This window comes from Ranitomeya imitator, chromosome 4 (assembly GCF_032444005.1).
Source record: "Ranitomeya imitator isolate aRanImi1 chromosome 4, aRanImi1.pri, whole genome shotgun sequence".
Classification (NCBI taxonomy): Eukaryota; Metazoa; Chordata; class Amphibia; order Anura; family Dendrobatidae; genus Ranitomeya; species Ranitomeya imitator.
The window spans coordinates 201533315-201557179 of record NC_091285.1 but is presented as its reverse complement, the minus strand read 5'-3'; the positions used below and the strand labels follow the sequence as shown (position 1 = coordinate 201557179).

At 45.8% G+C, this 23865-nt stretch overlaps 1 protein-coding gene across 2 annotated transcripts in view; it reads right to left on the bottom strand.

Annotated features, from left to right (window-relative positions):
* GNPTAB (N-acetylglucosamine-1-phosphate transferase subunits alpha and beta) overlaps nt 1-23865 on the bottom strand; it is a 106851-nt gene that overhangs the window by 45009 nt on the left and 37977 nt on the right. For both annotated transcript variants that reach the window (XM_069764278.1, XM_069764277.1), the window contains exons 7-8: nt 20840-20974; nt 3073-3234 (exon numbers count right to left, since the gene is read on the bottom strand). In XM_069764278.1, coding sequence (XP_069620379.1) covers nt 3073-3234; nt 20840-20974 — 297 coding nt within the window. The remainder of the gene's footprint in view (nt 1-3072; nt 3235-20839; nt 20975-23865) is intronic.

Here is a 23865-nt window from a genome sequence, read left to right as displayed (position 1 = left end):
GGTGGCGTCCTTAATGATTTGGTCCAGCTGGGAACCAAAGAGACGAGAGCCCTGGAAGGGCAGACTAGTGAGGGACTTTTGGAAGACAAGTCCGCCTGCCAGGCCTTGAGCCAAACAGTCCGGCGGATGGCAACGGCATTGCTGGAAGCCTGAGCCGCACAAGACGCGACATCCAGGGAGGCGGAGACCAGGTATTCACCGGCGTGGGAAATCTGGTTGGCAAGTTCCGCTAATTGCGCGGGAGGCGCCCCGTCCAGGATACCTCGCCGTAGATCCTTGGCCCATTTTGAGATGGATTTTGAGGCCCAAGTGGAAGCAAAAGCTGGACATAGAGCCGCTGAAGCCGCTTCCAAGGCAGATTTCGCGAAGGATTCTATAACTCTGTCGTTAGAATCCTTCAGAGATGCTCCACCGGACAGTGGAGGCACCGTGTTTGTGAACACCCTGGAAACCGGGGGATCCACCGAGACCGTCCAATTGGCGGAAGGTTCTGGAGAAAAAGGATACAAAACACCAAGGCGTTTTCCACTCTGAAAACGACTGGTCGGGTTTGCTCTTTCTCTGTTCATGATTTTCTCGAATTCAGGATGAGGAGCAAAAAACTTGGAAGGTGGTTTAGCCCGTCTAAACGAAACCGCCTGATCTGCGGGTTCCGTAGAGGGATCCTTGATGCCACAGGTTTGGTTTATAGCTCCAATGATTCTGAACCATATCCCTCATAGTGGCGATTTGGTTAGAATCCAGCTCCGAAATATCATCCGAGGGCGCATAAGAAAGGGCACCTTCCCAGAGAACGCCTTGCCTGACTCAGGGGAGGACAACGCCTAACGCAGAGGAGAACCGTGTGGCGAGATGGAGCGAGAAGAGGACTCAGACCGACGTTCCTGTCTGGACCTTTTGTGGCTTATCAAGAAGGGCTCGGACGGAGGCTCCTGTGACCCGCTGGCTACTGCGGGGGTCTGCAGAGGTAATCAATCCAGCACGGACACCAAAATTTGAGACACCCGTGTTAGATCGGCCACCGATTGTGACAGAGATGAGGCATATCACTCTCGGACGGTAGGAATAATTGTGTTGCTGCAGGCCTGACAGAGCGGAGATCTGAAGAAAAGCCAGAGGGTTAGGGGACAGCGGAGCAGAGGGGGGTGTCAGTCTGCAGTGCAGATACTCACGGCAGATGAGAAAACGGATACCAGGTAGAGGAAGCTGTCCAGCTGCGGTGGATCTCCGGAGAGAAGACGAGCCCCTGCTGCAATTCGCGCAGATGGTGACCGCTGGAAGGACGGGCATGATGTGCGCTCAGGAAGGTGCGGAGCGCGATGAGTTAAAATCCAGATGCCGAGCAGCGGCGTAGAGGAAGGGGAGGAGTCAGCTGAGATAGCGCCGGACAGATTGTCGGGCGGGAGAAAGCCCGCCCGATTAAAACGGAAGTGGGCGGAGCGCGGCACCGGAGGTAGGCCCCGGGAAGCGCCGGGGCCTAAATTATAAGCCGGCGACCGCCGGAAGTAATCAGCGGTGCGGGCACAGCCCGGCTAAGAGGCGCGGCAGCCGCCGCATGGAAAGGGGAGCGCTGCCGCCGACGCCGGAAGCAGGCCCCGGAAAAGCCGGGGCCTAGATTAGAAGCCGGCGGCCGCTGGAGGTAAACAGCGGGGCGGGCGCTGCCCGGCTAAGATGCACGGCAGCCGCCGCATAGAAAGGGGGTCTATATTAGAAGGCGGCGGCGGCCGCTGGAGAGAACGGCGGGCCGCGAGCAGGCTCCTAAAAGGTACGGCCCCCCCAGATAGCCGCGCCGCAGGGTGAAAGGGTGCGGCCGCAGACAAGGCAGTGTGTCTGCCTGTAAAAGTGCGGCCACCGAGGGGAAGCTGCCGGACATCAGGGTAAAGGATATGCCAGGAAAAGTGCCCGCAGTAATAGAAGTGCGGCCGCAGAAATAGCAGCGCGGCTGCCTGTAAGGCACCGCACCGCACAGTAAAGATGCAACCGCAGGAAAGGAAGGAATCCGCTTGTAAGGCGCCGTGGGAGAGCTGATTAGGGGAAAAAAATACTCACCTAAAATCCCACGCCGTCCGGTACTAACCTTAAAGCGTAGAAAGTATTAGACGTCCGTGGAGCTGGAGACGGACGTCCTCGTCTCCTCCAACCGACAGGCTCTGGAAGGCGAGTGGGTGGGGGACGGAGCCAGGACCGGACTTCTAAGCACGCTTGTGTGCTAGGCTCTTGGTCCTGGAGAGGGATCTATGAGGATACGGGGTGGCAGTACACGCCGTACTCATAGTCCGCATTGTGGGACTACAGGTGTGACTGCTCACCCTGTATCCCTCCGGAAACCTGAAAAGAAACGACGCACATTGAGGTAGATAAGGGTCTAATGAAAGACCCGTGTCCACCTCCTACTGACACTAAGCTAAACTGAAGAGTATAATGCCAGTCGGTGGGGTGTACACTGCAGAGGAGGAGCTAACTTTTTTTATTTGCATAGTGTCAGCCTCCTAGTGGCAGCAGCATACACCCGTGGTTCCTGTGTCCCCCAATGAGAGGCGATAAAGAAACAGCGATGTTGCCACGCCCATATGACCTGACCAGCCTGATTGACAGGCGAAAACGGCGACTTTGGTAAGGTATTTCGGCAGCATAGGTGGGGAATCAGGGTACACAAAATGCACTATAGTAACGCACAGCTCAGGCCCTATTTAACAGTATTTTTATCTCAATCTGAAAAAACGAGGGAGACAGGTTCCCTTTAATATATACTTATGGTGTGGGAACCTACCCAGGCACCCTTATTATAGTTGTGCGCACGGTAGCCTATATTAGTTCTATATGTTAAAATGACTTGATGACTGCTCATATGACCCCTAATCATGAACATTTCAGCTGGGCTTAAAGCATACAAGTTACACAGCCCACTCTACCACCACCAGCTGGCTGACTTTGCCAGGCATGAAAAATTAGCTGCGACCTTTGAGCCCCAATTATATTCAAAGTAGTTGTCAATTACCAAGTGATGTTACTTAGAATTCAGACATGTAGACTTCTAAATTCCCAACCCTAAGAAGATGGTCAATTGCATACCTGACTGATAGCACTAAGATCCCAGAGTAAATACGCTGGACTCAATGTCATCTCTTTCCCTTCTATAGTCATGTTTTTCTTTGTTTGTATGTTGAGTTCCTGGAAATCTTTGGGATTGTTCAGCTGTAAAAGTGCAACACTTGCTTCAGAGTATAGTTGTATCTGCAGAAAAGTGAAAATAGTGAGAATTAAGAAAAGATTACTAATTAATAGTGATGAGCGAGTATACTCGTTGCTCGGGTTTGCCTGAGCATGCTCGGGTGATCTCTGAGTATTTGTTAGTGTTCGGAGATTTAGTTTTTGTCGACTCAGCTGCATGATTTACGGCTGCTAGACAGTCTGAGTACATGTGGGGGTTGCCTGGGTGCTAGGGAATCCCCACATGTATTCAAGCTGTCTAGCAGCTGCAAATCATGCAGCTGCGGTTAGGAAAACTAAATCTCCGAGCAGTCATAAATACTCGGAGAACACCCGAGCGTGCTCGGGAAAACCCGAACAACGAGTATACTCGCTCATCACTACTAATTGATGTTAGTTTTCCACCCTTAATCGTGCGCAACTTTTCTTTTTCACAAGATTAAGTGTTGTAAAAATTCTGCAACCAAGCTCCGTTGCATAGTTTGTTTGTTTTTTACATCTTTGAGCCACAAAATAGTGAAAACACAGAGAATACTCGGACAGAATTACTTGCCATAAATATATCTATTTAAACAAGATACAACACAAAGAAAGCCTACATCGGATCCAAACACCAATAACTGGGAAAACACTTGATATATAAAAGAATGCAATATATATATATATATATATATATATATATATATATATATATATATATATATATATATATACACACACATATATTATATATATTGTAGGAATTGTACTCGCTCAGGTGCGGCGGATGACACTCTGGAGGCACGCACGTTTCATTAAAAGTTCACAGGTTTATTGCTCCATAAACCACATAGCAGCATGAACAACAGGTAAACAGTCTTACTTCAGACAGTTGAATCCTCAATGTCCATATTAGAGCTCCGCTCTCTCTCAGACCTGTAGGCATACAGGCTGTGCCATGTCCAGCACGTAGGCTCTCCAGCCTAAATATGGTCTCTGTGTGCTGTTCAGGACGTCTGTCCCCACTTGGAACCGTCCAACACACAGGCCACTCTGCAGTGTCCAGCCAGGACACATGGAAGTGTGTCCACCCTGACAGACTCCCAAACACTCTCTCTCTATGTGCTACACATCTCCATTATGTAGCCTGAAACCACACCCAGGAACCCATCACATGATTAGACATGTGGTTCTGACATCACCACAGGTCCTGAAACAAACATAGACACGGTTATGCCCCTTACCCAGGGGTGAGGTATATGGGTAGCCAGACCCTCCCATCTCTCATAGCTACCCGTAACCCGGACCCAAACATACTAAACAATTTCTTATTGCTTTATGTGCATTACAGAAAACACTCCGGGTCACATCACAGCAACAAGCCTTCTCTGTGATACATACCTCCCGTTGACTATCCAACCTTTAGCCACGCTACATACCTCCCCCCTCTGCCTAAAGCCGTGGGGCTTGGCACTTGTCCTAAACCGACTAGAGACCCCTCTCAGTCGTCCCTGACAGTCAAACCGTCTGTCTAAGTCAGGGCCTGTTATTGAATCCTTTCGTCGGCATTCGTCATCCCTTTCCGTCACATCCTTTGATAACGATGACCCCTTGTCATCTCGTCTGCTACAGAATCTCTTGCTTAGGTCACTTAACCCTGAGCTAACTGAGGCATCACTGCTTCTACCCGTTTCATCAAGCCACCTTCTCCCATGGTTTTTATTGCCTGGAGAGCAATCCATCCACTTTTGTCTATGTCCTCTGTTAGCTTCAGCTTGAGGACTTCTGGTCTTACGCAAACTTCTTCGCCTCTCTGGCAGCTGTTTATTAACTTGCCGTCTCTCAAGTCTCAGCTGCTCTACCTCCCTTAGGTATGCCATGCGATATTCCAGGAGCATGCGGATATTCCTGAGACTCTCTCTGGATCCGACAACCGGGAATGGAACCATCCCATCTTCACCCATGACCTGGACCTCTTCATCAGCGGGTATCCTCAGTCTCTTCAGACCGGATTTATCCACCATCTCCTGCATCACTCTCCCAAGTTTCCCAATGACTTTCGCCACCAGGCCTTTAGGTACTTGGACTGTGTCTTCCACTAAGCCCAGCCGACTAAGAGCTTTACTTTCACGCTCCAAACGTCGAACGGCTTCATCATTCTTCAGAATGATCTTCTGCTTTGTACGGAGGCAGTGTAGGTGCATATCCCTCAGGACAGCCACCCGCTTCACTGTGACTTCCCTAGTCGACAGTATGACCAATTACTGAGTCTCAGGCGCCCAGTGCACACTACAAGCCTCTACTGCCTTTCTAAATGCTTCATGCACACCCTTCTTGGCGCACACTTCTTGCATGTCTTCGGGTACTTCTATTATGCTCTTGAAAAGCGGGGTCTCATCTTCACGGACATCTGCCACAACCGGGTGACTCTCTTGTTCCGCTTTTAGCACAAACTCTAACTCAGTCTTTTCTTCCGCTTGAGCCTTCGCCAAGATGGGCATTGGCAACTCCTCTGCCAGGCAGCAACGTTCCTCCTCTCTCTGGAGAAGCTCCTGCTGATGCTTTTCTTGAGCCATCTGAGCACATCCATATCTTTCAATATGGCCCTATTCATTTAAAAAATTACAGCAGGTCCAATACCCCTCCATAGAGAGAGAGAATTTTAGTCTAGGAAGAGGTTTCACATGTACCCATTCAGATGGAGACGTTTATTCTCAGTGAGGTAAGGCAAGCGTAGGACCTGGTATAAGAGAGATGCCGTAAAGTGGCTACCAGGTACACATAAAATTGGCCATTTTTATGCGCTAAACGCTCTCATTTTTCATATTTCTAGTGCAGTAATGCAGTTCAAATTTCGTATTTCAAGTTTGTATGTTCTAGCGCTGCAGTGTGCTGCCTTATTTATTTAACTTCAGCATCAGGTACTTCATCATACTGAGCCAGTTCAGTCTTTCCGGGCATTGCAGATGTGGGTCTACTACAGATCTGTTCTAACCCCAGCCTGTCACTAACCACCTCAGTGCTAGGGTTTGTCAGCGATAAAGTGACCCCCTCATCAAGGACAATAACGTTATCTGCACCTGACCCTGTCTCTTCCTCATCATCTTTCTTCTCAGAGGGTATAACTTGTCCCGCCTTTTTGCGTCCCCCGCGACGAGATGAAAATCTGTGATTTTTACTCGGCTCCTCCTTACTGCACTCCTTTCCCTTTGTGCTCGAGTCACAGTCTGAATAGGAGTCACCCCCTCTCACTCTGTCATTCTGGAACAGCAATTCCCCATTTAAACACGTGTCAGACCCACACTTTCTTCCAGTCACCCGGAACTCTGGACTATCGACCTTAGATGTCGCTATCTCCTTTTCACACATCACACCACTCGGAATCACTACAGCCGCCTGTTGTGGTGGGGCTCCCTCAGAGTCATTCCGACTCCGTTCTGAGCAATCAGACACTCCCCTTTCCTCCCACAAGTTCCAAAACCTTTCAAAGTCCTGGCCTATTACAACAGGGAATGGTAAGTCTGGGACTACAGGTACATCATGGCTGGCAATAAACGTGGGCGTCTCAATGATTACCCTGGACACCGAATAATCCCTAGCGACCCCATGAATGCAGTGAACTTTCATCTTCCTTCCGGGAATCAGATTGGGAGTGTGGCGCTCACCAGCGTCACCAGGTTCCCTGAGTCCAGAAGTACAGTTACACACACTCCATTGACTTCTACAGAACCGCTCTGTGACATCTTGTCAGATAGAAAGTCAGTACAATATTCTGGACATGCGCTGTTCGAACACTGAATTCGGCAACAGTTTATCAGCGAATTCGCCGCCGCCCCTTTTTGAGCCACCACCCCTATTTGGGTCGCCGCTCCCTTTTTGGACTCCACCCCCTTTTGGGTTACCACCCCCTTGTGGACCATTTTCTCCTTTAGGGTCACCTCCCCTTTTAGGGACTCCACCCCCTTTTGGGCAACTACCCCCTTTTGAGACGCAGCCCCTTTTTGGCCAACCATAATTATTTTTTTCTCTCTTTTGCTGCAACTGCACTTCACAAGGCTCTGCACCGCGGACTTCGTGGATCCGCCGTTCCACAGCAAAACTTCGTAACCCCGCCGAGTTACCGCCAGACGCCTTCAGTCTTCGTGGCCCCGCTGAGCCACAGCAAGTCGATCACAGAAGAAAAAAAGAAATACACGGACTCGCCGGTCCACAGCAAGCACTTGCACATGTGCTTATAGAAAAAAAAACACAGTCTCTCAGTGACCTCTGGTCAGCATAGCACAGACTCCTGTCTGTTACAAAAAAAAAAAATCACTGATCCCAATCAGCACAATACACGGTTTTCAGACCGTTACCCGCTGGCAACCTTGACAGGTTCCTGGACACCTCTTGGCCTCAGAGGTGCCCCAGACACAATGTCTCTTTCTTTGTTTCACACTGACCCCGGTCAGCACAACACGGATCTCCATCCGTTTTCAGCTTTACAGCCCAAACACATTTTCTCACTGATCCCAATCAGCATAACACGGATCTCCATCCGTTACCTGTTGGTGGCAGCCACACAGGTTCCCGGATCCCTCTTCTCCACAGAGGTATCCCGTATACAGCAGTTCTCACTGATCCCGATCAGCATTACTCACGGTTGTCAAGACCGTCCACTCTTCTGGCTCAGACCAGCCATCGCTGCAACATGTGCTCCTTGGATCGCTGCCCGCATTTGAAACACCAATTGTAGGGACTGTACTCGCTCAGGTGCGGCGGATGACACTCTGGAGGCACGTTTCATTAAAAGTTCACAGGTTTATTGCTCCATAAACCACATAGCAGCATGAACAACAGGTAAACAGTCTTAAGGTACCGTCACACTAAGCGACGCTGCAGCGATACCGACAACGATCCGGATCGCTGCAGCGTCGCTGTTTGGTCGCTGGAGAGCTGTCACACACACAGCTCTCCAGCGACCAACTATGCCGGTAACCAGGGTAAACATCGGGTTACTAAGCGCGGCCCTGCGCTTAGTAACCCGATGTTTACCCTGGTTACCAGCTAAGACATCGCTGAATCGGCATCACACACGCCGATTCAGCGATGTCAGCAGGAAGTCCAGCGACGAAATAAAGTGCTGGACTTTCTGCAGCGACCAACGACATCACAGCAGGATTCTGATCGCTGCGGTGTGTCAAACTGAACGATATCGCTAGCCAGGACGCTGCAACGTCACGGATCGCTAGCGATATCGTTCAGTGTGACGGTACCTTTACTTGAGACAGTTGAATCCTCAATGCCCATATTAGAGCTCCGCTCTCTCTCAGACCTGTAGGCATACAGGCTGTGCCATGTCCAGCACGTAGGCTCTCCAGCCTAAATATGGTCTCTGTGTGCTGTTCAGGACGTCTGTCCCCACTTGGAACCGTCCAACACACAGGCCACTCTGCAGTGTCCAGCCAGGACACATGGAAGTGTGTCCACCCTGACAGACTCCCAAACACTCTCTCTCTATGTGCTACACATCTCCATTATGTAGCCTGAAACCACACCCAGGAACCCATCACATGATTAGACATGTGGTTCTGACATCACCACAGGTCCTGAAACAAACATAGATAGACACGGTTATGCCCCTTACCCAGGGGTGAGGTATATGGGTAGCCAGACCCACCCATCTCTCATAGCTATCCGTAACCCGGACCCAAACATACTAAACAATTTCTTATTGCTTTATGAGCATTACAGAAAACACTCTGGGTCACATCACAGCAACAAGCCTTCTCTGTGATACATACCTCCCGTTGACTATCCAACCTTTAGCCACACTACAATATATATATACATATATCTATATATATAATTGTCTAAGGGTTTTTCCGTCTGTCTGTCTGTCCTGGAAATCCCGCGTCTCTGATAGGTCGAGGCCGCCAGGCCTCGACCAATCAGCGACGGGCACAGCGACGATGATGTCAAAGGACGTAGACATCCCGCGTCTCTGATTGGTCGAGGCCGCCAGGCCTCGACCAATCAGCGACGGGCACAGCGGCGATGATGTCATAATGGTTGCCATGGCGACGATGATGTCATAAAGGTTGCCTCGACCAATCAGCGACGGGCACAGCGACGATGTCATAATGGTTGCCATGGCGACGATGTCATAAAGGTTGCCTCGACCAATCAGCGACGGGCACAGCGACAATGTCATAATGGTTGCCATGGCGACGATGATGTCATAAAGGTTGCCTCGACCAATCAGTGACGGGCACAGCGACGATGATGTCATAATGGTTGCCATGGCGACGATGATGTCATAAAGGTTGCCTCGACCAATCAGCGACGGGCATAGCGACGATGATGTCATAATGGTTGCCATGGCGACGATGATGTCATAAAGGTTGCCTCGACCAATCAGCGACGATGAGGTCATAATGGTTGCCATGGCGACGATGATGTCATAAAGGTTGCCTCGACCAATCAGCGACGGGCACAGCGACGATGATGTCATAATGGTTGCCATGGCGACGATGATGTCATAAAGGTTGCCTCCACCAATCAGCGACGGGCACAGCGACGATGATGTCATAATGGTTGCCATGGCGACGATGATGTCAAAGTTTGCCTCGACCAATCAGCGACGGGCACAGTCTGCCGCGAATTCGCCTCGACCAATCAGCGACGGGCACAGTATCGACGTAGATGTCATAATGGTTGCCATGGCGACGATGTCATAAAGGTTGCCTCGACCAATCAGCGACGGGCACAGTCTGCCGCGAATTCTAGAATCATCATTGTCCATATACTACGGGGACATGCATATTCTAGAATACCCGATGCGTTAGAATCGGGCCACAATCTAATAAATATATATATATATATATATATATATATATATATATATATATATATATATATATATATATATATATATATATATATATATATATATATATATATATATATATATATATATATATATATACATACACACACACATATACACACATATATATACACACACACATATATACTAGATGGTGGCCCGATTCTAACGTTAACGTATCGGGTATTCTCGAATATGTAGGTAGTATACAGCACAGGCTATGTACTATATTGCACAGTGACGTAGTATATAAGACAACTAACATAGTATTTAACATAGCTACGTAGTATATAACACAGCCACGTAGTATATAACATAGCCACGTAGTGTATTGCACAGGTATGTAGTATATTGGTCAGCCACGTAGTATATTGCCCAGCCACGTAGTATATTGTAGAGCCACGTAGTATATTGCACAGGCACTTAGTATACTGCACAGCCACGTTGTATATAACACAGTCACGTAGTGTATTGCACAGCCACATAGTATATTGGTCAGTGACGTAGTATATAGCAGAGCCACGTAGTATAGAACATAGTCACGTAGTATATTGTAGAGGCACGTAGTATATTGCATAGCTACATAGTATATTGCACAGCCACGTAGTATATAACAGAGCCATGTAGTATATTTTGCACAGCTACATAGTATATAACACAGAGCACGTAGTATATTGCACAGCCACGTTGTATATTGCACAGCCACGTTGTATATTGCACAGCTACACAGTATATAGCAGAGATGTAGTATATAACAGAGCCCACGCAGAATGTAACACAGCCCACGTAGTATATATCAATGTGGGCACTATATGCGTGGCTAAAAAAGACTTAAAATAAAAAATAAACATATACTCACCTTCCGAAGACCCCTTGAAGACCTGGCGCCTGTGTGCGGTGCACTCGGCAGCTTCCGGTCCCAGGATTGGTATGAGCGCAGGACCTGTGATGATGTCGCGGTCACATGACCATGACGTCATGGCAGGTCCTTCTCGCATAGCATCCTTGGCACCGGAACCTGCCGCTTGCACTGCCGAGGACAGCGCGACGTCAGAGGGTGAGAATAACCTTTTTTTTTATTATTATTATTTGCAACATTAGATCTTTTTACAATTGATGCTGCATACGCAGCATCAATAGTAAAAAGTTGGTCACACAGGGTTAATAGCTGCGGCAACGGAGTGCGTTACACCGCGGTCCGGTAACACTGGCATTAACCCTGTGTGATTGCTCAGCACTGACTGCAGGGCAGTAAAGCAGCGGCCATTTCACTGCCAGACTATGGCCATCGCTGATTGGTCGTGGCAATGGTCGTGGGCGTTTTGCCACAACCAATCAGCGACTTGGATTTCCATGACAGACAGAGGCCGCGACCAATGAATATCCGTGACAGACAGACAGGCGGAAGTGACCCTTAGACAATTACTGTATATAGTAGATATATATATATATATATATATATATATATATATATATATATATATATATCATATACACACATTCATATATATATAGGATAGATAGATAGATAGATAGATAGATAGATAGAGATATTTCTAATACCTTTTTTTTTATACACATGTACCCAATACAAAACTTAAAGCATTGATAGCCACATTAGGCTAAGTGAGTGGAAAAAAATTCTATGAATAACTTGTTTGTACAAAATAAATGATGTTCTAAAAGTAGCAAGTAAAATATTAATAAAATCACTAACTGATAGATTTCATATACAAATATATACACACTCACAAAAGACGTATGACAAGAAAACAAATGTAAACAATTGCCGATGCGAACACTAACTGTAATATATTTAATCTGTATACACCCAACAGACATACAACATGTGTCCAAAAAACAAATGTCAACAATTATGGAGATCCAGATGTATGAAATTGCACATGTAGATAAAGAGGTAGTATTGTTGATGGTGCCAAAGAAATTCCTGCATATATGTGATCATGCACATAATTGGGCCTAACCTACAGACAAAATGTGTCTCCTGGAATTGGTATATACAAATATCTCAGAAGAAAGCCTCAACTAATACATAACGCTAACTAAGCAGGAATTACTACAGATGCAGTGTCCCATACTTTGCTCTTGTATGAAGTTATTGTCCTGTGCCCCAACGTATGTTTCGCCCTGCTTTGTCAGGGGGCTTGGTTACGGGAGGGGGAAAGACGCATATATATTTGTGCACCAATTGGAGCAGGTACTCGGTTTAAAGTAAAAAAAAAATCCAGTGAAAGGTCCTCTTAATGGGTTTTATGATCATATACTTTTATGACATGCTACATCCATGGATTGATGTGAACAGAAGGTTGATGTCACATACATATATTTTTATCACTTGTCAACAATATCAATGTCTGGGAAAACGCCTATAAAGGGAGTCTGTGATTTCAGACTACAAAAAAAAAACGTGGGCAGTTTATTCTTTCACACGGTTTATTACAGCACTGTAGAAGTCAATAAAGAGGGAAATAGGAGCGGAAAGTGCAATATCACGAGGGACACAGGAGACATAAAACTAAAACGCGAAAATCTAGCAAGGGAAAAACATTGAAAAAGTGATGGGTGACATATCATGAGCCCTGAAAACACCCCTCCGCAGATAAAGCTGGGACCCTATACGAGAGGACTCAATGTGCTAAAATTTATGAAGTCATTTTTAAAGGGGTTGTCCTGTTTCAAATGTGTTAGTCCATAGGCTCATAGACTTATAAGATAATGAGCTACGAGGTTATTCAATCTCCCCAGTACAGCGATGTCCCTCCGCTACTGCTTTGAAGTCACGACTCACTTCAGTTATGATCTCTGAGAGACAAAGAACTAACATCATTTAAACAGGACAATCCCATTAAAAGCGAACTAATATTGTAAGGACATTGGGAAGACAAAGACTTCGTATGACTGAAAATGGGAGGGGATATGAAGGAAAGGAAGAGGGAAGGGTAAACATTTCAGAAATCTGCTCTATTTGATCTAGATAGAAGAAAGCAAGGCCATTTTGGCACGTGTGGATCAGGCTTTACACAAGTATTTTCATATTTAAAAAAATAAGCATGTAAGTGTCATGTCCCTGTCCCATGAGTCCATAACTCCTAGTATCTGACAACATTCGGCTCGCCATAGACGCCACCGATTTCTATCACGTGCTTTTGGATGATCCATGTGCCACTGACCCACTACATGGTGAGGCCAAAGTATCTGAGAAATGCAGTCATTTCTCCCTCCATCCTCTCGCCTCCATGTAATGCTGCTGTCCGACAGACAGTATAACCGGTTCCTTTGGAGGAGAGGTAACTCACGGCTGTAAGATCACACTAAACACCAAGGGGAAAATTCATCAGGAGACATTTTTGAAGTTACTGTAGTTTTACATGTGACGGTGTTGTCATTATTTTGCCACATTTATCAAAATGTAGAACAGTACTGGTGTATTTTTAGATATAAAACTTCAGTCTAGAGTTGTTTTTTTGACTTTTCATACTATCGACCCTACTGGAAAGAGTTAGCAACCAAGAAAAAATAAAGTTACAACTCATAAATCTAGTCTAACTATTTACAAAGCCAACAAGACCCACTCTTCAAAAGTGGTGAGAACAGAGAAAATAGCAATAAGTCCTAAACGTTGGGGCAAAAATGGCATGTGACAAAGTTTGTGACAATCTGACAATTAAAAAAAAAAATGAAAAAGCTGTAATAAATTTTCCACAAAGTATATGATCTATAAACAAGGAGACAATTGTCTGCACTGGAGCTGCATACACAAAACAGCAGGCTAGGTTAATGAATAATAATTTCAACCTTTCTTATAATTCAAGAACTGAACCCATAAAAATGGTTGTAAAAGTGTCCTCGAAAACCCGACATACATTAGATTGTTGTTGGCCGATCAGAGTGGCAGGATTTTTCCGGTTCCGTTCGGTGAAATTCTGTTTCCATGATCCAAACCACACCGCTTCCAACAAACGCCAAGATTTTAGACTTTTAAGATTAAAAAAAAAAAAAGCTATAAAAAGAGCAGAATTGTGACTGTCATCTGACACGGACAGATTCTCTCATGGAAGTAGGGCAGGGAAAAGCGGCATCCAAAAGCCTTCTAAAAACAGCATAACATTGGCGCTGAGACGAGCAGACAATACGTGGGGAAGCAGCTGCCCGCGGTGTAATGTTCCCGATATCTGGCACGGACGCTTCTGCTATCCAGGAAGAGCAACTGGGCAGGCAAAGACTGGACAGGCGCAGATTACATTTCAAGTTACTGCAGAGCACACAGATAGCAGCGGACCATGAACTAATATTACAGAATTTGTACTTGGTGCTAATAAGTGTGTCTCACAGTCAGCTACGTTGTCTGTGCGCACATTCTCCACTGGTATGGCCATTAATGCATGAAGATGCAGCAGCATTTCACACAACAAATAAGGGCCAGTTCACACCAGGTTTTCCCGTTACGTTTGGCATATGCAGCCGATACCACAGTCTAGTATACAGAAGGTGCAGCACACTTGGCTTCCCTAGTCAGTGAAAGAAAAACACAGTCATATTTACCAAGCAGAATGCTCACACTTTTGGCCTTCGTTTTGATAATAGGGGGCTATGCATACGTTTAGCTAATACTCAAGGTCAGGGCTGGGCAATTATTTTCCTGCCAAGAGCCATTTGGATATTTATACCATCCTTCGGGGGTCGTACAAATTGCTAACTCTGCCCACAAAGTTCGTCCTGACGCTGGCACTGGTGTCAGGATGCAATCTTTCATTGCATACGCTTGAGAGATCAAAAGGAGATGAAGGAGCTGCTTGCTCCGAATCGCGCGTCGGGGTCGGGCCTGCTCTTTGGATCCGTGGTGCCTGCTGTGGGTATGTTGATTTATTAGTATTACATGTTATACTTCCCATGCGAGGGCACTTGCCCTATACTTATCCGATTATTTATTATTCGGCATGGGGGAGTGCGTTGCAACATTACGCCACTATAGCAGCACGGTCTGTGGGTTGGCTTTCAGGCCCGTTTTCTATGGCCATTAGGAGTGTACTTCCATCCCCTTCTGTATCCCTGTATTTTGTCTGGTGTTTTTAATATGTTATAATAAATATTTATCTTTTATGGGACCATATGGCTGCCTGTTTCCTCTTCTTTTTTGTTATGCACCTGAGGCATCAGTAGCATTCACTGAGTGCACACTGCTTGCGCCTGAGCATTCAGTAGTGTACACTACACGTGCACAAGAGCGTTCCGTAGTATACACTGCCTGCACCTGAGCGGTCAGTAGTGTACACTGCGTGTGCCTGAGCGTTCCGTAGTGTACACTGCGTGCACCTGAGCGGTCCGTAGTGTACACTGCGTGCACCTGAGCGGTCAGTAGTGTACACTGCATGCACCTGAGCGGTCAGTAGTGTACACTGCGTGCACCTGAGCGGTCAGTAGTGTACACTGCGTGCGCCTGAGCGTTCAGTAGTATACACTGCGTTTGGTGCCTGAGCGTTCAGTAGTGTACACTGCGTGCGTCTGAGCATTAAGTAGTGTACACTGCTTTCGCCTGAGCTTTCAGTAGTGTACACTGCTTGAGCCGGAGCGTTCAGTAGTGTACACTGCTTGCACAAGAGCATTCCGTAGTGTACACTGCGTGCACCTGAGTGGTCAGTAGTGTACACTGTGTGCACCTGAGTGGTCAGTAGTGTACACTGCGTGCACCTGAGTGGTCAGTAGTGTACACTGCGTGCGTCTGAGCATTCAGTAGTGTACACTGCATGCGTGCGCAAAGCAAGAAGAAATTAAAGGACCAGCAAAAGACAGCTGCTGGCCCAAGCACCTCCACTTATCAGGTATTGATGACCTATCCTAAGGGTAGGCCACTAACATTAAATTACTAGACAACACCTTTAATAAGTAAATCTCATCAGTCCTGACGAGGGTGGTGTACTTACCATGAAAATCCAAGCAGAATGTTGTAGAATGCTGTATGAAAATTTTACTTACGGTAATCTCTTTCCATCTAGCCTTATAGAAAACTCTTGGTAGGTGGCGATTTAATACACTTAGACTCATTAGCTAGTCCATTCCAGCTGGACTCCTAACATGCTCATCTTAATATCAGGATTAGACAACAATCCTGACTTGGATTTTCAAAGTAAATACACCAGTACCATCAAGTGTAAATGATCTATGAATAAAAGCAGTATGTTTAGTGAAATCTGGTAACAGGTCTACTTTAAATCTACCGTGTCCAACGTCCATAACGGCTTAGGACTAGATTTACTTCACAGCTCTGATCACTAAACCTTCAATAAAGTAACTCTATAGCACCAGTTTAAAGTGGTTTCACGAACATCATATACCAGCGTATGGTTGTCCATGACTGAAAGCAGAAAAGGTTTTTTTTTTAAGTTGCGGATCACTCCGTAGCCGCACGTACAACAGAGACATTGCAGCCGTACGGCAATGTCAGAAATCACAGGAAGGGTTTAAGCTAAAAGGACAAACGAACAGAAAAACCTAAATTGTACAAATCATACGTTATATGTCCATCAGCTTGTAAATGCCATCAATCCGCAAATGCAACAATCTGACATGAAGGGAACCCGTGTTACTCTGCACTATAGAGTGCCGATATACTACATAACCCTCATTACTGGCAGAACATGGACAAAGTAGGTGTCTGAAGATTAGCCATGATGCAGAATGTTTGTATCCTTATGTGGCTAGACATCTCCCTTCAGTTTTTATTTTAAAATCTTCAAAGCCCTTGCAGAAGCCATTGTGGCTATAGACGTAGGTAAAGAGCCCCACCTAGTGGTCAAAGCAAGAAACACACTTGTCTCAGGACACCTATTCAGCGTCTTGGCCCATTGACGGTGCAGCTGCGGATGTGGTAAATTTCAGCCACTAACACTACATTTCAGGGGATGTAGCAGAGAAGATGGTGTTTCTCTATCATTGGGATATTTAATTTCAAGAACAGGAGCAGTTAATTGGAGCTGCCGTAAGAAGTGTGGGGGCATGGCTTCTCACTGCCCATAGTAATAGCTCAAAATCGTCTGGGGATGACACATTCCCTTTAAAAAGGTTTGATATTTCCACTTTTGAACACTTTGGGGAGCAGGTGCTGAAATTTGCCATGAAAATCTAGTGTACTGCTTACTCCTCTGACGACTGCAGTGAAAGTGGACGAGGTCTGATCATGTGTGTGATGTCTCCTCTCCTCCCCTCCTGGGCGCTTGCAAATGGATAAGGATAAAGGAGTTTTAGGGTCACAGTGCGGAGCCTTTGGGGACTGCAAAGTGGTACTGAGATGCGGACAGGGTCACAGAGGTCGGCCGGCAGCGCTGATACTGTTAGTTGGTGCTGAAAACATGAGAAATTAGGTGAAAATGTGGAAATTTTTATGCCCGTAAATCAGTCATGTCACACAAAATACGGTAGTTACTAAATAACATTTCCCACATGTCTACTTCACATCAGCACAATTTTTGAAACCATTTTATTTTGTTTTAAAGTTATATGGGGAAAAATTGATCAGCGATTTCTCAGTTTTTCAAACAAAATTTACAAAACCAATTTTTTTCTCTTTTTTTTAGGGACCACATCTCATTTGATGTGATTTTGAGGGGCCTATGAGAGAAAATACTCCCAAAATGACACTATTTAAAAAACTGCACCCCTCATAGTGCCCAAAAACACACTAAATATGTTTTTTTAACCCTTCAGGTGCTTCATAGGAATTAAAGCAAATGTGGAAAGAAGAAAATGTTAATTTTACTTTTCACGCAAAAATGTTGATTTAGACCCAAATTTTGCATCATCACAAGGGTAACAGGACTAAACAATTTGTTGTGCCATTTCTTTAGAGTATTCCAATACCCCGTATGCGGTGGGAAAACAACTGTTTGGGCAGACAGCAGGGCTCAGAAGGGAAGGAGCACCTTTTGACTTTTGGACTGCAAAATTGTCTGGAATATTGTCTGTTGCGTTTGGAGAGCCCCTAATGTGCCTAAACAGTGGAAACTCCCCACAAGTGACCCCATTTTGAAAGCTATACCCCACAGTTAACTTATCTAGAGGTGTGGTGAGTAGATATGAGCTAACAACGTCGGCTCCCTCCTTATTAAGCTTGCTAATAGAGCTGACATAATAGCTGCAACGGGAACCTGGATACCTGGAGCGCTCCCCATAATCAGGTGTCCGGCGCCGTAGCTGCATGTGTCGCCGCCGTGTGACACTCACAACACACAGGCTCAGCATGCGTGTACTGTGACTGTCACACAGCCGCGACCCATGCAGCAGCGGTGCCGGACACCTGACTATCGGGAGCGATCCAGGTATCTTGGTTCCCGCTACAACTATTCGGTAAGCTCTATTAACAAGCCGAAAAAGGAGGGAGCCGGCGATGTTCATTCATCTTTAGTGGTGAGCACCTTGAACCCACAGATGCTTGACAGAATTTTATAATGTTAAGCAGTGATAATTTAAAAAAAAATTTTGCAGCAAAAAATATGTTGGTTTTGCACCAAATTTTTCATTTTCACAAGAGTAACAAGAGGAAATGGACCATATAATTTGTTTTGCAATATCTCCTGAGTACACCTATGCCCGATATGTGGTGTAAAACTACCGTTTGGATGCATGGCAGGGCTCGGAAGGGAACGAGCGGCAAATGAATTCTAGAGCTCAGCTAAAATTTGGCTGGAATAGATTGTGAATGCCACCTGACATTTGAAGAGCAAGTGACACACCAAAACAGCAGAAACCACACAAGTGACTGCATTTTGGAAACTACACCTCTTGAGGAATTCATCTAGAGGTGTAATGATCATTTTTATCCTTCAGGTGATTCACAGAATTATATAACATGAGGCTGAGTAAATGGAAAATTACCATTTTTTTCTACTAACACGTTGCTTTGGCCCCAATTTTTTAAGTTTCAAAAGGGATAATAGGAGAAAATGAACAGTACAATTTTGTACACAATTTCTCTTGAGTATGCCAATACCTTATATGTGGTAAAAAAAAAAACCACACAACTTTTGAGGCACAGTAGAAAGCTCAGAAGGGAAGGAGAGCCATATTGGAATTTAGGTTTTTCTGGAATGTTTTGCGGGTGCTATGTCACATTGGCAGAGGCCCTGAGTTGTCAGAACAGCAGAACCCCCCCATAAGTGACCTCATTTTACAAACTACACCTCTCAATTTATTCATATGTGGGTGCAGTGATCATATTGACACCATGAGTGTGTCAGAGTTTAATAAAATTGAGCAGTGAAGAAAAAAAATTACATTTTTACCACAACATTTAGTTTTAGCCCTAAATTGTACATTGTCACATGGGGAAAGAGGTAAAAATAGCACCAATATTTGTCATACAATTTCTGCTGAACGTGGCAATACCTCAAATGTGGCTGTACAGTACAGCTTAGCCCAACGGCGACACTCGGGAGGGAAAAAACACTATATGATTCGTGGCTGGAGACCAAATTATCGTAGAATAGTTTGCAGACTCCTTACAGAATGTGGACACTAAATGTGGTTTAGGCACACTGTGGGGCTCTGAAGGGAGGAAGGAATTTGGGAGAGCAGGATTGGCTGGAATTCTTTTGAGAGGGTGAGAAGCTTTTCCATAGCTTTTGTATTAACATTAACAGATGACAGACTTGAGTGGGAACTTTTTGTTGTGGATTGAGTTGAAGCTTTTATTGGGAACATTTTACATAACATTTGGGATCACATTTATCCGGCACTCTACTCTGAGCACTTTACTTTGGGGTTTACATATAAATCTCTGAGTGAAATGATTTAGATGAAACCCCCATGGGAGCCACTCACTATGAGGTAGCAAAGCTACTCTGGACTCCGTCTGGCCTCTGTTCAGTGTTGTTCTACTTTTCGGAGGTGCACAAAACTGTGGCCGAACGTGCTTTTATGCACACTTAAAGGACACCACTGGATCATAGGCCAGATGGCATCCACAGTGCCTCCATTTGCCTCATTATAGGGAATGTTCTGCCACAGATACCATCTGAATCACGTATTTCAGAGATTTACACAGAAACCAAGGATAGATGTGAGCAGAGCTTTACTGCGATCTTTAGGAGGCAGAATTAACAAATCAACATTAGGTGAAGAATTGGTTAAATAGTGTGACAGTCTTATAGGTCAGGTCGTTTCGGACGCGGTGATACCAAGTATGTGGTGTTTTTTACATACATATATGTATTTATTGGTTTAATATTTTTTTTCCATTTTTTTATTAATGCTATATTTATTTTTTTACATTTGTACAATTTTTTTTTTACATAATTACTAAATCTCTCTCTGATACAAACTTTTATTACTCTGATTAGTAGTATAATGCAATGCAATTGCATTATAATGCATTATACCCGTCTCTGCTGCGCTGCCAGAAGCCTCCGGGCACCATGGTCTAAACAGGCCTCCATAGCTGGCAGACCATGGCAATGATCAAAACGATCGGGTCCTCGTGTTGACGTCACTGGGATGCCAATCGCACGGGAGAGCCACCCTCCTTCCTCTTCCAGCCTTCTAAATGCCACAATCGCAGCATTTCAGGGGTTAAAAGGCCAGAGGCGGTGCGTGCTATAACTCACGCCAAGCTCCCAGTTGAACGTGCAGGCACAGCTCCAGTGCCCACATGATCGCTACGACATAAATTTACACCACTTCCCAACCATAACGTAAGCTTATGTCAAATGTCGTGAAGGGGTTAAGTAGTAAATGAGAAGTCACACATAAAAACTGAATAGATTTTTTTACCCGTTTAATCTTAGAGGACAGATTTTCTGGTAGTTTTGACTTTAGTTGATTTGTGTCTTTGAAAGATGAGGAAAATCCACTAAGGAAAACCAGGTCCTGCATGAGTACCATCCCCGGAGAATCTTTGTCAGTGGTCTGAAAAAAAAAAAAAAATGTCAACTGGTATAATGTATACATATAGTTTATAATAGGTAATTGAAAAACGTCACTATATATGTAGACAACGATTTAGTTTTATAGTTTTTAAGGTTGAAAGTAGACACAAGTCCATAAAGTTCAACCTATAGCGTAATGTGTTGATCCAGAAGATACAAAAACCCCATGAGTCAGATGCGAATTGCTCCATATTATCCGATTGAAGCAATACGGCAATATGAATAGTTCCCTGGATCAACGTCCCATCACTCAATCTAGTACTCTTAATCTCTGTAATATCATATTAATCAAGGCATTCAAGTCTTACTAACACTTTTTTAGTGAATCAACCATTACAACATCATGTGGCAGAGAGTTCCATAGTCTCACTGCTCTTACAGTGAAGGATCGCCATGTATGAATCTTTCTTCTACATGTAGAGGATGCCCCCTTGTCATCAATACAGGCCTAGCTATCAAAATATCACTAGAAAGATCTCTGTGCTGTCCCTTAAAGGGAACCTGTCACCCCCAAAATCGAAGGTGAGCTAAGCCCACCAGCATCAGGGGCTTATCTACAGCATTCCAGAATGCTGTAGATAAGCCCACGATGTATCCTGAAAGATAAGAAAAAGAGGTCAGATTATACTCACCCAGGGGCGGTCCCGCTGCGGTCCGGTCCGATGGGCGTCGTGGTCCGGGTCCCAGAGCCTCCTTTCTTCATAGGATGACGTCCTCTTCTATTCTTCACGCTGCGGCTCCGGCGCAGGCGTACTTTGTCTGCCCTGTTGAGGGCAGAGCAAAGTACTGCAGTGCTCAGGCGCCGGGAAAGGTCAGAGAGGCCCGGCGCCTGCCCACTACAGTACTTTGCTCTGCCCTCAACAGGGCAGACAAAGTACACCTGCGCCGGAGCAGCAGCCTGAAGACAAGAAGAGGACATCATCTTAAGAAGATAGGAGGCCCCGGACCGGACCGCGACACCCATCGGATCGGACCACCCACGTGAGTATAATCTAACCTCTTTTTCTCATCTTTCAGGATACATCGGGGGCTTATCTTAAACATTCCAGAATGCTGTAGATAAGCCCCTGATGCTGGTGGGCTTAGCTCATCTTCGATTTTGGGGGTGACAGCCAGAATCCCTTTAAGATATTTGCACAGTGTAACAAGATCACCTCTTAGCCTTCATTTTTCCAAAGTGAATAAGCCTAAGTTTGATAACCTACCCTGGTACTGCAGTCAACATTCATTCCCTCTTCTCTGCACCGGCTCTAGTTCAGCTATATTGTTATTATACACTGGAGTCCAAAATTGTACACAATATTCTAAATATGCACCCTTAACAAGGAAGGATTACATACAAGTGAGTAGGCACTGTGTGATCCTATATTGAGAGAGTGGGTGCTGAAGACAAGACAGAGAGATAAACTTCTGCTGTACCTGGGCAAGCAAATACTAAGGGGAGGCAAGTGGCATATTGATTGAGGGGATGCACCAGGGAGCCCTCATTTATATATAATAGTTTTTCTGTCCAACTAAAGATAAAATACAATAAAATACAGCAACTCTGACTATTTGGTGATTGGAAGGGCTTCAAGTCTATAATGAACAGTATGTAAATGAACAGCAGTACGTACAATGTAAAGTGTTATTCTCATTAATAGTTAAAACTGCAAAGAGGGGAGAGGAAGGAAAGAGGAGAGCGGTGAGTGAGAGCGAGAGAGAGAGAGAAGGGCGAAGGAGAGCGAGAGAGAGAGAGAAGGGCGAAGGAGAGCGAGAGAGAGAGAAGGGCGAAGGAGAGCGAGAGAGAGAAGGGCGAAGGAGAGCGGGAGAGAGAAGGGCGAAGGAGAGCGGGAGAGAGAAGGGCGAAGGAGAGCGAGAGAGAGAAGGGCGAAGGAGAGCGAGAGAGAGAAGGGCGAAGGAGAGCGAGAGAGAGAAGGGCGAAGGAGAGCGAGAGAGAGAAGGGCGAAGGAGAGCGAGAGAGAGAAGGGCGAAGGAGAGCGAGAGAGACAAGGGCGAAGGAGAGCGGGAGAGAGAAGGGCGAAGGAGAGCGGGAGACAGAAGGGCGAAGGAGAGCGAGAGACAGAAGGTCGAAGGAGAGCGAGAGACAGAAGGGCGAAGGAGAGCGAGACAGAAGGGCGAAGGAGAGAGCGAGACAGAAGGGCGAAGGAGAGCGAGACAGAAGGGCGAAGGAGAGCGAGACAGAAGGGCGAGGAGAGCGAGACAGAAGGGCGAGGAGAGCGAGACAGAAGGGCGAGGAGAGCGAGACAGAAGGGCGAGGAGAGCGAGACAGAAGGGCGAGGAGAGCGAGACAGAAGGGCGAGGAGAGAGAGACAGAAGGGCGAGGAGAGAGAGACAGAAGGGCGAGGAGAGAGAGACAGAAGGGCGAGGAGAGAGAGACAGAAGGGCGAGGAGAGAGAGACAGAAGGGCGAGGAGAGAGACAAGGGAGAGACAATGTAAGCACTGCTGAAGCTGGTCAGATTGCTCAACTTTACTGTTTGCTCCTGATCTAGCCAAGTTCAGTGCAACTATGCACCTTTGGTGACGTATAGGCAAAGTTGCCTCTGCTTGCAGCATTGGAAAATACTCACTTTGGGCCCGCAGCGTGATGGTGACTATGGTTCGAAATTTGAACAGGAGTTAACCAACTCATGACAAGAAAGGCACTGTGAAGAAGAGGAGGAGGAGTGTGCTCCACAACACAAGATGAGAAAGCACCTTGAAAATATATTTAGTATTGAAATGCTAATGAATGACTTCAATGAGAAGAAGGAATCACATTACTGGGGCCTAGGAACTGGGTCCCCAAAAGATAATGATGTGCTTGGCCAAGTCAATAAGTCTACAGCAGAGTTGAGTGAAATAACTTAGCAGAACACTATAATTTCATT